Source organism: Puccinia triticina, chromosome 7A, assembly GCF_026914185.1.
Source record: "Puccinia triticina chromosome 7A, complete sequence".
Lineage (NCBI taxonomy): Eukaryota > Fungi > Basidiomycota > Pucciniomycetes > Pucciniales > Pucciniaceae > Puccinia > Puccinia triticina.
This window is the reverse complement of record NC_070564.1, coordinates 6,153,994-6,166,363: the sequence shown is the minus strand read 5'-3', so window position 1 is coordinate 6,166,363 and position 12,370 is coordinate 6,153,994. Positions and strand designations below refer to the sequence as shown.

The 12,370-nt window shown below is 49.3% G+C and overlaps 3 protein-coding genes across 3 annotated transcripts; 1 reads left to right on the top strand and 2 right to left on the bottom strand.

The window, feature by feature from the left end:
- Positions 1-2,366: 2,366 nt before the first annotated feature.
- Positions 2,367-3,856, bottom strand: PtA15_7A677 (uncharacterized protein; the record flags this gene model as incomplete). Its single annotated transcript, XM_053171308.1, has 5 exons — positions 2,367-2,956; positions 3,037-3,397; positions 3,496-3,593; positions 3,681-3,701; positions 3,823-3,856. The coding sequence occupies 5 exons, from the start codon at positions 3,854-3,856 to the stop codon at positions 2,367-2,369; spliced, it is 1,104 nt and encodes a 367-aa protein (XP_053022503.1).
- A 1,168-nt stretch (positions 3,857-5,024) lies between these two features.
- Positions 5,025-6,611, bottom strand: PtA15_7A676 (uncharacterized protein; the record flags this gene model as incomplete). The annotated part of the gene is made up of 2 exons (XM_053171307.1): positions 5,025-5,771; positions 5,859-6,611. 2 exons carry the CDS (start codon positions 6,609-6,611, stop codon positions 5,025-5,027), a joined length of 1,500 nt encoding a protein of 499 aa, XP_053022502.1.
- A 168-nt stretch (positions 6,612-6,779) lies between these two features.
- Positions 6,780-7,579, top strand: PtA15_7A675 (uncharacterized protein; the record flags this gene model as incomplete). Its single annotated transcript, XM_053171306.1, has 2 exons — positions 6,780-7,153; positions 7,252-7,579. 2 exons carry the CDS (start codon positions 6,780-6,782, stop codon positions 7,577-7,579), a joined length of 702 nt encoding a protein of 233 aa, XP_053022501.1.
- Between the last annotated feature and the right edge of the window lie 4,791 nt (positions 7,580-12,370).

Here is a 12,370-nt window from a genome sequence, read left to right as displayed (position 1 = left end):
AGAATCAGGAAAGCCTCAACTTATGGGATTGGATGTCGCATCTTTGATTGGGACAGCTATGGGCCACCAGGTGCAGTGATCAATAAGCGTTGAGAATGAATACGGCTTTCAATCAGCTCGATAAACCCATGGGACCAGCGTTCAAAAGGGCCAACCAAAGGAAAGGGTCTTGACCCTTGCCGGTCTCTTGAGACAGTCATGTCCGCTCGAAAATCTGGCACTGAATCCCAGTATTTGCAATTCTTCTCAACGGAAAGTCAGTGACGCCAAGCCGCGCCCTCTCATGGAGAGGTTCAATGCTTCGCGGCCTCGATGGCCGGATTCGCCGCGAACGTTGTTTAATAGCCATACATGGCGATGGCCGTTTCGGATGAAGGGAGATCATTTAAACCAGGTCGACCTGTCAGGCTGTAACCACGGGCACCATAGTCCCATACAATTAAACTCTGGACTGGATATCTCTGACTTGGCCCCTGGAACTAGGACATAGCCTGAGGCTAGACCAGTCGGTTATCGCGTATGTGGCTCCCCACTTCATGGTTGTTGTTGCTTAATTCCCATCTCTTCGGTATATGAACCCTTGAGTTTTCCATCTTTGTTTCTCCCTCTCCCCAGTCATCCGGGTTCTCACAACTTCAGCATTGGTTAGCTTCCTCTTCCATCTCACAACGCTTTTGAGCCCACATCCTCACTCATCTACCCAGATTCCTGTTGCATTCCTGGATCCACCCTACTCCGAACAACAAGCAGCAAGATTTCCCCCCAAGTATCTCTGCCACAGCAACTCAGGTTAGTATCTCAAAAAGAAAGCTTTCTTTAGAAAGGTTTCTTTGACCATGTTTCTTACGTTTTTTTCTCCTCTGCCAGATAAAATGCCTTACGTACTTGCATGTTCGACTCTCCTGATCATGTTTTGTAGTAAGTTTTTTTTTTCGAAATCCTTTGTCGTGACATAAAAGACTGATTAGATATTTGAACAGGTTACAGGTTGGCCCGATCTACATCAAGGATTTCATCCCGTAAGTCATGGTCCTCTTATCTGATTGGAACATACATTTGCTTACCTTTTTTCTTTCATACTAATTCGGGAAATCATGGCACGCCTGACTGTGGAGCAAGAAATTACTTCACTGAAGCAAGCAGTTGCTGAACTGGAGCAAGCCGTTGCTGAACTGGAGCAAGCAGTTGCTGAACTGGAGCAAGCAGTTGCTGAACTGGAGCAACTGTATCCTGCACGCAAACAACAGTTTGCTGCACACAAGCAACAGCTTGCTGCACACATGCAACAGTTTGCTGCACACATGCAACAGTTTGCTGCACACAAGCAACAGTTTGCTGCACACAAGCAACAGCTTGCTGCACACATGCAACAGTTTGCTGCACACATGCAACAGTTTGCTGCACACATGCAACAGTTTGCTGCACACATGCAACAGTTTGCTGCACACAAGCAACAGTTTGCTGCACACAAGCAACAGCTGGCGTTGGAGCAGCAAAACACATGTTGCCTCCAGGGCCCTGCTGTACAAGGTGGACAAACTTGACATCACCCAGTTCCCATGTCTCCTCTCTTTTCTCTTTTTTCACTTGTTTCCTCGCCCCTTTTGCATCTTGTGTAAATTCCTTTTCTGTTTGTGTTACTCCCCTTTTTCTTCATCAAATCTCATTTGTTTCCTTAAATGCCAATCATGAAGGGTCTTTCATAAATCACACTGGCTAGAGTTTAAGGCTACTGCGCTGTGGCACCAGGAGTTGGAGGACTACTTCACTTGGTACAGTGTACACCCCGCCCATGCAGACTCCAAGCCCACCTTGCCAATGGACGGATAAACCCAATCCAGTGACATTTTGTTTTTTGTTAACTTACAGCAACATCGCAACAGATCTGATCCAAGAGAGGTATTGGTGACACCAGGTTATTGACGTTGATGCCCCAAAAACCGACATAGAAAGAGTTTTTTTGCTCCAGTATCTAAGACCAATAAAAATCTTCTCAAAAATAATGTACTAATATACAATGCTCGTAGCTTGTCGCTCCAAAAGAAAATGATGAAGCGGATGTCCGGGATGGATATTATATTAGCCAAGCAAAAAGATGATGAAATTACAACAAACAGTACCAACATAGATGCATAGAAACAGAGATCAGATATATGGATTGATGAGCAGATTGGTGGGGCTTGAGACACACATGATGACTTACATGGATGATGAGATGTCAAAATTGGGCTTCTGTACGGATTAGTTGACAGAGCAAGAAGATAAAACAAGTTCTTTACAAAATAGTGGATTTAGAGGATGGAGAATGGCAAGAAGAGCGATAGATGAACGGTTTCTTGAGGGGCGAAAGGGTGAAAGACGGATTACTATCTGGCTGAGGAGCCGGGTTTGAAGATGAGGGATTTGGAGGGTTGTTTAGGCGGAGGTTTGAGTTTCTTTGGGACGAAGAGACTTGATGTTTTTTTGGTTGGGCTGGCAATGGAGCCAGGAGCTGAGAGAATCGATTCGGATGTTGTTTTGGGTTTGAGGAGGGCAGCTATACGTGAAGGCGTTCGTGCTGGCGGCCGAGGAGTAGTAGCCGGAGGAGGGGATCTACGTAGCGCGGTAGTTAGAGGTCCTTTATGAGGCAGTGGCTTGGCTTTGGGGAAAGGGGTGGGCTTGATGCCGTTCTTATCACTAGGCGCGGTAGGGGGCGCAGAGGGGACCTGGACGACTTTGACTTGTGGTTGGACGGCTGGAGTGCGTACGACACATTTGGCTGTCGGGGCTTTTCCTACTGGCTTCTTGATCGAAAAGATGGGCGTGCTCGAGGAACGCGGGGGATCGGCTGGGCGGGCAACTGGCTTGGGAGCAGAATTCGGTGTGCTTATCATTGCTGCTTTAACCCGGACTGCGTTGGCATAAACGGCTGCTGATTTCTTGACTTGTTGGCGTGCTTTTTCGGCCAAAGTTTTCCCTGTTAATCGATGTCATCAGTGTGAGCCAAGGGTTTTTTTTATCTTTAAGAGCGGGGGAGAGAGGGCATGTAGAACTTACCTGTCGGAGTATAATTGCCCCAAGATTTCGCGCCATTCAGCTTCTTTTTCTTACTCCCAATACCGTAATCAGTCTGGCCGGTAAAAATAGCCTTCCGTTTCAGTTGATCTGAACGACTAGCTTGGACCTTTTCTCGTAGACGGGCAGATGCAGATGCAAGGGCCTCTTCCTTGGCGAGTCGAGTTTTGAAATAAAGGAGCCGATTAGCTGGCAGGTCCACCTCTTGTACGCCGTCTTCATCTTCGCGGGGATGGGAGGGGCCGGGAGATGGAGAGCGGACGGAGGGCGGGATTGCTGTTTCATTGGGAAAATCTTTCGAGAGAAGATGGTGCCAAATTTCATCCGATTCCAACATGAGATGCTAAAGAGCAGAATGATTCCTTGACTAAGAATTCCTCGATTTTTACGGGAAGGGCGAGCAAAGAAGAGAAGCGGCGTGTAGCTGATGGATATACGCACGGGAGAGGAGTCTTCAATGTGGGCTAGCTGGTCGGGATGGCATGCAATAAGAACAGGCCTAATCAAACGATACGGGCAGTGTCCGACTTCCAGGAGACCTGAGCGTTAAATCCAAACAGAATCAAAACAAAGCAAGTCAGCACTTGGAAACACACGGCGAAAAAAAAGCCTGGAGGACAGCTTACTGCCTGAATGTGCAGTTAGAACTAGGATATTCGGAATTGACCAGGGAGGTAAATAATCGGCAAATTGAAGCAAGTCAGCATGATTCTACCGTGCAGACAGAAAAGGCCAGAGAGCATGATGCAGAGCGGAGGGAATACTGACTACGCAGGCATGATTCTTTGAGTGAGAGCACCATGGTTGCGTGTTTGCTTGCCTGTGGTTGTTTGTGGTCCGATGGATGTGGTGTGGTGACTGGTCGGAGTTTTCTTGGTGGAAGTGGGGAAAATGACACACTCTAACTTAAAGTCGCTTACGTAATCCAAACTAAACACATACCAGCGCTACCCCCGGATGGCCACGACCCGAGTGACCGAGCACCCGCAACAGGCAACTTCATTTGGGTTGCAAGCTGTTCCCAGGGCTTCTCTGACTTCATATGAGACCACCTGGAGGCCTTCCCTCCGCCTAAATGGCTTGATTGAGAGGGAGCCGCTAAACCTTGTTTGCTGGTGAAAACTTGATCTTGATCCCAGCTGGCAGCCAGTAAGGTTTAGCCTTTCCCCCCAGATCAAGCACACAGGAAGTCATCCACTTCTTATAACCATTATGTATCTAGATTCCAAGTCAAGAAACACCATGGAAGTACCCTTTTTAACATCAGCCTGCCAACTAAGCAGGCATGCCAACCAAGCACCATCACATGTCAGAGGTACAAAACTGAGGACATATCACTTGTCTCGTTTTTGGCTTGATTGTCCAACCGGGCCCTAAAGCATTTACCTGTGATCTATGTATATAGATGTCGTGGGTTTGATTCTTGTTCATTTATCATTTTTTTTTTCTTTTCTTCTGATGTTTAATCCTGTTTTTTCACATCATCTCAGCAACCCAGGTGACATCCGCCTGGGTCTAGGACAGGTTCAGGTCAGCCTGGCATTATTCTGAAGCCTCACATTGCCATCGGTGTTTTTGCGAGGGTGACTCCCAAGAAATGCCGGACCAATATTTTGGCCGCAAGACGCGGGTCTCATTGCTGCTGTTCGTTAGACATAAAGTGTGGAGTTATTTTCCCATAAAGCCCCCTTTTCCATCTTCCACGATGGCATATGACTCATGATGGATGCTTGGTTGCTCGTAGGTCTGTGGGAGCTAGTTATCTAACCTCGTACACGCTCGTGAAGACACATTCAAAATTGAGAAAAGCGGTGTTTGAATTTTCCTTAATCTTTATGTTAAAAGGACAAGCAATTGATTCTGAAGAAGTTTCAATTGAAATATGGGTGGGCTCATTGATAGAACGATTAGGAGCTTTGAATTGGCAAGATAGACTACATCGCTTTTCATGAAAACGGTAAAATAGGGAGTTATTGCTGAGGGAGGTGGTCGAGAGTCGACAAAATTTCAGATTGGATGAGCGGGTCGGAAACTTGCTCGGCCGCGTTTCTCATCAAGTTCAGGATATGATGATCCGGTTGGAAGATGAAAGAAGTCGGTCGACTTTGGGGGTTGCAGAAGTAAGTTTTGAAGGTCGCGAGGGATTCGAGAGGTCGGTCGAGTTCAAGATCAGCTTGGATAAGACTGTTGACCAATGAGTGTAAGATCGTCGGAGCAGGTTCGGATTGATGATTATTAGGGTTCTTCTCGAGGAGCAAATCCCTGCAAAGCTGTTTAGAATTATTGAGACTCTTGATGATTTCCTCCCGTTTTTCGTTTTGTTGGCCTTCTCCCTCTTCTTCTCCGACGCTGTTTTTGAGAAACGTGCGGTATCCGTGGAGACCGCCGAGATGGCCGACCATCAGGTTGAACCCGATCAGTTCGCTCTCCTCAGCTACGACCACGAGGTCTTTCCCTATCCGGACAAGAATCTCAACCACCTCCGACATCCTGTTGCCCGCCCGACTGAGCGCAATGATCGATGGCAAGAGATGTGTGATTTCTAGCTTCCGTCGAGATCTAACGAGTTGGGAAAGGACGTTGAGCGCAAGATCTGGCAGGATGTGTCGGCTGCTGAGAGATAGGAGTTCGATCATCAATCCATCATCGAACAAATCCTCAATCAGATCGGCATGGTTGTTGTTCAGGTATGAGTAACAATAAAGAGCCGATTGAGGCTGTTGGAACGGAAGCGGAGCCCAGTTTAGCATGCAAATCAGTGGGATGCCTATCATCTATCGTGAGCCAGTCGTGGATGGACATACATCTGATCGATTGACACATGTCCGCAGTAAGCTGATCAAACTTGCAACACAATCCGGATGATCGGTTTCTTTGATTGGGACGACAAAGGAGCGGACGAGATCGATGGCTAGCTTGAGCTGGGCCTGTCCAGCCAGGGAGTCGGCCAATTGGATGAGTAAGAGCTTTGGGATCTGGGACAACAAATCGGAGGCCGTGGCTACTTGGAGCAGAAGGATGGACTGGCTGAGATTAGATTCGAGGATGGCCGCACGGAATAAGGCGGTGATCGTCTGGGGCCCAATCTTGTTTCCTGTGGAGAGGATGAGTGAGTAGATCACGTCGGTTGATCTGTCGCATCGGATGAATCCTTCGAGGATCGTTGCCCATAGCAGGTCGTCGATGTGATTGAGTCCGATGAGCTCGATGAGCTCGTTGACGGTCGCGTAGAGCTGGGTCCAGAGACCATAGTGTGCAAGGATTGAGACCAGGTGGCGATATGCTAGGCTGAGGTCGTCCTGCGAGGGTGGCCCGGCCTGCTTGAGTTCCTGGCACAGCTCGAGGATCCGCACGACATTCTTGTCCGATTGGGCCTGCTCGAAACGAAGCCGGAAGGTGGGCTGGGGTGGATTGGCGCTGAAAGACGATCCTCTGCCAGGCTTCGTGTCCAACCTTAGGTTTCTGGCCTCCGAGGATATCGACAGACGGCGAACAGGCCATGGGATCCCGGAAGTGCTCGCTCGACCTTTCCTGATCGACTGCAGCAGGACCCGCATTTTGCTTGGCCTTGGCACCGAAGCCCGCCGAGGGTCCTCACCCTCCTCGAAGTAGAGCGTCGGCGGTGGGCATACTCTCGCCGCGAGGCTAAGCTGCCTTGGTCCGACTAGCCATTCGGAGCTTCAACACCACAAAAACATCCTTGGCAGCAACATCCTCAAGTCAGCATGCTCTCTTTCAGCTCGATCCTAACCAGACGAACAGCACCGACCATCCAGAAGCCCTCCTTCCGAAACGGCTTGGCTCGACACAACTCGTCGAAATCCACATCGACGAAAAAGCCCACCTACCAGCCCTCACCCTCCCCCCCTCCCTTACCACCCAAAGAACAGAAAGAATTCATCTCGCTCATCAACCAATCAAACTCATCGCCTCCAGATCAGCCCACCAACCAGACCCATCCTGATCTCAGAAACCTCGGCCCAGAAGAATTTCAGGGGGATGTCAATCCGAGAACCGGTGAAGTCAATGGGCCCAAACGCGATCCTTTAAAATGGCCAAATGAATGGGGATATGGTGGTCGAGTTGAGCAATCTGTCTTGTACCCCTTTTTGTGTTGAAATATGGCATGCATCGCTCACTGACATGTAGTCTATTGGAAAAAAAATATTGACTGTTGATAAAATATTCAGGCTACAGATTTTTGATGAGCGTTCCCTTACGCCGAGTGGGTAAGTACCCTACCACGGTCCGGACGGCGACGAACGATCAGAAACGGATCTCCGAAACAATTTTCGCTTCTTTCTCAACAATCACCTATCGCAGCAACCCCAGTTCTGTTGGGAAGATCAAGGAAGAATTTTCAACCAAATTTATCACCTCTCATCGTACACATCATCATCTTCCACCTCTGCAAATACCTAGTGGTTTCCCAGCTCAGGTTGAAAAATTAGTACAAAGAAACAGTTACGTCTTCAGAGATATATCAAAATACGTGAAATCAGAAACAATTCTCTACCTTTCTTAAACACTACATGCACTCCTCCCATATTTTTTCTCATCCTTGCACAAAATAAATAAAGGAAGGGAATCATGTTTGTCATATTTGAATTCATTTTTCTGCTTACGTTGTAGCTGTAAGGTTTTTGTTTTTTGATCAATACTTATCAGTCCCTTGCATCCTAAACGCAACTTGGAAAAACTGCTCTGTCTTTTCTTAACAAATGCGTAAACACACGGGACGCCAGGCCCTTCGGCTGCCAAGTATCTACACCTTGAACCAGAATCGTCGAGGTAAAACAACACTGTAGGAGGTACACTTCGGTCTCCCAAATGTCAAACAAGCTGGTTGACCGGCAGGTAGTCTTGCAACCGCCACAAGCAAAAATCGAACGGAACTAAATCACTTTCCTCCGACGAGGCAGGGACTAAGTTGAGTTCGAGTAAGGATAGGGATAACAGGCGTATTTTCCTCCCTCTGAGAACGGCCTGGCGTCCACTCGAATGTGGGCTATGTAGTGCAAACGCAAAGCAAAATTGGATTCCCTGTGGTTTGTCCACAATAAAGACGTGTCCTCCGGCCAAGACGACCCCCCACAATCAGGATGTACTACATAGATGACAGAGCGTAGAGAACACGTAGGCCAGCTTCTCCTTGACCCAATTCCCAAGCCCGAGTAGGACTGGGGCAAGACATCTATCCAAACAATGTTGTCCAAATTTCCAAGCTTTGGACTTCCCCGTGCAAGAAATCGCACATAACTCAACACGTGTTTGGTGATGACTACTGGCTTCCATCCGTGGAAGCATGGAAGCAACGAAGGGAATGCTGGATAGATGAGAGCGGCGACGACTCTCGCAATCTTGTCATGGGTTCGTCCATCTACCGACTGGCCTGCCGTTTCTCACACCCTTTGATGTAGAAAATGCCACGATATCCATGTTACCCCGGGTTCCAGCTGTGTGCCAGTTAGTTTCTATCGTGCAATAGCCGGGATTTTCGGCAAGGAGACTGGCTTCCACGGCGTGGATCAAAGCGTCACCAGAAAGCTGCCCCGATTGGAAGTATAAAGCGGGCTTGTTGTGCGCCTTGGTGTCTCTACCCTCATCATCCAATCCACCGCACCAACACTCCAGCCTACCTAATCAACTCCAGATTTAGCCAGTCCAATCCAAAAACAACCCGCTCCGTACAAATCCAAAATGGTCTCCTTAGCTTACCTCATCACCCTTCTCTCTGTGCTCGTCGCCACGTCTCGTGCGGAAGAAGTGAGCGGGGCGAAGAACGAAGACGTCGATGCGAAATGGCTTGGCGGATTCGGCGGGATGTACAACAGCTTTTACGCGCTGGGCGGGATGGGCCTGGGCATGTTTGGCTCCCCATGGATCAACAGCCTGGCCTGGTCGATGGGCGGCGCCTGCTTCGGGGGCGCTTTCTTCCCGATGAACATGGCCCTCGGCATGGGCGGCTTCTTCGCAAAGGCCTCCGAGCAGGAAGCCACCCATTCCGTCAGTCGTCGGGCGATCCACCTCGATGCCGACCACCTCTTGCGTCGAACCTCCACCGACAGCGTTACCTGCACCAGCAGCAAAGGCGTCTCTGAAGTGTTCTCCAAATCGCAATGCCTGAAGTACGCCGATCACTGTCCTTTATATCACTGTATCATTGTCAACTGACCTCGTTCCGCTCGTTTCTCCACTTCTTTTTTCCAACAGGGCAGCTCAAACTTTGCGCGAGAAGAGCGTACACTCTGCTTCCAACGGAAACTGCCAAGTAAGTCCTGCCGCGAGACTGCCGTGTGCGCTTGAGGGAAGTCCACTCACTAGCTCAATTTTCGTGCTCCAGTTATCACTCCACAGTTCCAAGGACAAAGTGGTTGCAAAAGACATGTAAGCATTCACACCCTCCATCAGCCTGAACGCCTCCAAGACTGCTGACTGTGTGCATCTTGCTGGACATACAGCCCGGACCACATCCTCCAGAAGGCTGTCAACAGCATCTTGAGCACTTGCAATGAAAAGAGCACCCCCAAGGATGCCAAGACACACCACATCGACGACAAACAGGTCGCCATGATTCTCTCAAGGCATTGATTCTCTGATTCCGTCTCTAAAACTCTTGGCAGCTTGTTAATCTTGTTGAAAAATAGTGTCTCAATAGTGTTCATTTCTCCTGTATCCAACTAATCCCGTTGAAAACTCAATTAGTGTTGCTTTATACTCATTGTAACTTTTCATACATTATTATGTTTTTATTACTCCAAAAGTGACCCAAGCCTTCCAAGGTGAAACTCCCCTTGGTCCAAAAAGCTGTGGAGTCCTCCACACGCCTGCTCAAATTAAGTAAGGGGGAAGGTCTGCCCATGATGAGCTGGCAGACGCTGCCTTTCTCTGGATCGGTCGAGCGCTGGATGATGCCTGCTACGAGTGCGTAGAAGTGCATCTCTTGATCCACGTAACTCGCCAAGGTGTCTATCCTGAACAAGGTGCCCTGGACGGAAAAGTGCCGACAGCGGACCGGTGCCGGCAGGGAGCCATCCCTCTTCTCAAGATCGCCGGTCGTGAAAACCCCTTTGACGAGGAACAGCTGGGCCAGATCAACAGCCTGCCGAGCCAAGACAAGACGCCAAGTTGCGTGGTGCCGGGCGGACCATTGAGAGGAACTACGCCTCAAGAACCCACGTCTTGGTCAACCGGCACCTAGCCCATTCACATGCCCACAAGAGATCACGATTATTGCAGCGCCCTAGGGATGGGACCTGTGCAGGACATCTATGCCAATGATGTTATCGAAGTTTCCAAGCCTCGTCTTGACCGGCGACTTCCGCGGGCAACCAACTGCATTCATCCCGTGTTTGGTGGTGGGTATTTCTCACCGATGTGGGCTTGTTTCCGTCGGGAGAAGCAACACAGAGAAAGGTCTGGGAAGAGAGCACTGGCGACTCTCGCAGCCTGGTTGGACAGAACATCTTCCATCTACCTACCTATGTACCTCTACCTACCGACCGGCCTCGTGCCACTTCTCACACCCAGCTTGGAGGTAGAAAATCCCCGCGATATCTGCGTACACAAGTTGCTCCGGGGTCGATTATCAGCCAGTGGTGGACTTGCTTCCAAAAAAACCAGCAGCGACTGGGTAGGGTATAAAGCAGGCTCGGTGTGCGCCTCCATGTCTCTCTCATCATCACACCAGCCTACCTAACCAACACTCCAGCCTGCCTAACCAACACTAGCCTTACTAGCCTTACCTACTCCAACCCAACCTCAACCACCTGCACACCAACACACCATGGTCTCCTTAGCCTACCTCATCACCCTTCTCTCTGTGCTCGTCGCGGCATCGCGTGCGGAAGAAGTAAGCGGGGCGAAGAACGAAGACGTAGATGCTAAATGGCTCGGAGGATTTGGAGGGATGTACAACGGTTTTTACTCGTTGGGTGGAATGGGTCTGGGCATGTTTGGGTCCTCGTGGATCAACAGCTTGGCCTGGTCGATGGGCGGCGCCTGCTTCGGGGGCGCTTTCTTCCCAATGAACATGGCCCTCGGCATGGGCGGCTTCTTCGCAAAGGCCTCCGAGCAGGAAGCCACCCATTCCGTCAGTCGTCGGGCGATCCACCTCGATGCCGACCACCTCTTGCGTCGAACCTCCACCGACAGCGTTACCTGCACCAGCAGCAAAGGCGTCTCTGAAGTGTTCTCCAAAACGCAATGTCTAAAGTACGCCGACTGTACTTTATCTCACTGTATCATAGTAATCTGACCTTGTTCTCTTGCATTCTTTTTTCGACAGGGCCGCTCAAACTTTGCGCGAGAAAAGCGTACACTCTGCTTCTAATGGAAGCTGCCAAGTAAGTCCCGCCGTGACCCTGCCGTCTGCGCTCCAGAGACAGTCAACTTACGAGTTCGATTTTTGTGTCTCAGTTATCACTCCACAGTTCCAAGGACAAAGTGGTCGCAAAAGACATGTAAGCATCCTCAACCTCCATCAGCCTGAACGCCTGCAAGACTGCTGACCGTGTGCATTTTGCTGGACATAGCCCGGACCACATCCTCCAGAAGGCCGTCAACAGCATCTTGAGCACTTGCAATGAGAAGAGCACCCCCAAGGACGCCAAGACACACCACATCGACGACAAACAGGTCCTCATGATTCTCTCAAGACATTGATTCTCTGCCACCAACTCTGAAGCTCTCAGCAGTCTTGTATCTCTTGTTTGAAAATAGTGTCTCAACAGTGTTCATTTCTCCTGTATCCAACTAATCCTGTTGAAACTCAATTATTGTTGCCCTATACTCATTGTAACTTTTGCTTTGCAATTGCTCATACATTACTTTTTTATTACTCCAAAAGTGACCCATACCTTCTGAATTGAAGGGATTGAGACTTGTGTGCCATACCACACATCTGAGTGAGCTGTGACGCTGTGATTTCACTCCCTGTGCACAATGAGAGGAAAATCTAATGGGCATTGAAAGAAACTCCGACCAATCTCACTGGAAGCCAATGCATATTTACTTGCAGCTGGCTGCTGAACTTTTCTTTGGAGAATTTGTTGTGCCGGAGTGGATCACCCAGTCATTTGTTCTTCCGTGACCTTATGGTGGCCAATGGCTGATGATGCTTGTTACTGCGACAACACTTCAAGTCAAACTGCAATTCTTCTTGTTGGTCCAGAAAGTTGTGGAGTTATTCCACACGCCGGCTCAAATGAAGTAAGAGAGAAGTTATGCCAATGATGAGCTGGCAGACTCTGCCTTTCTCCGGATCAGTCAAGCGTTGCATGCTACATGCTTTGTAGAATCGCATCTCTTGGATACA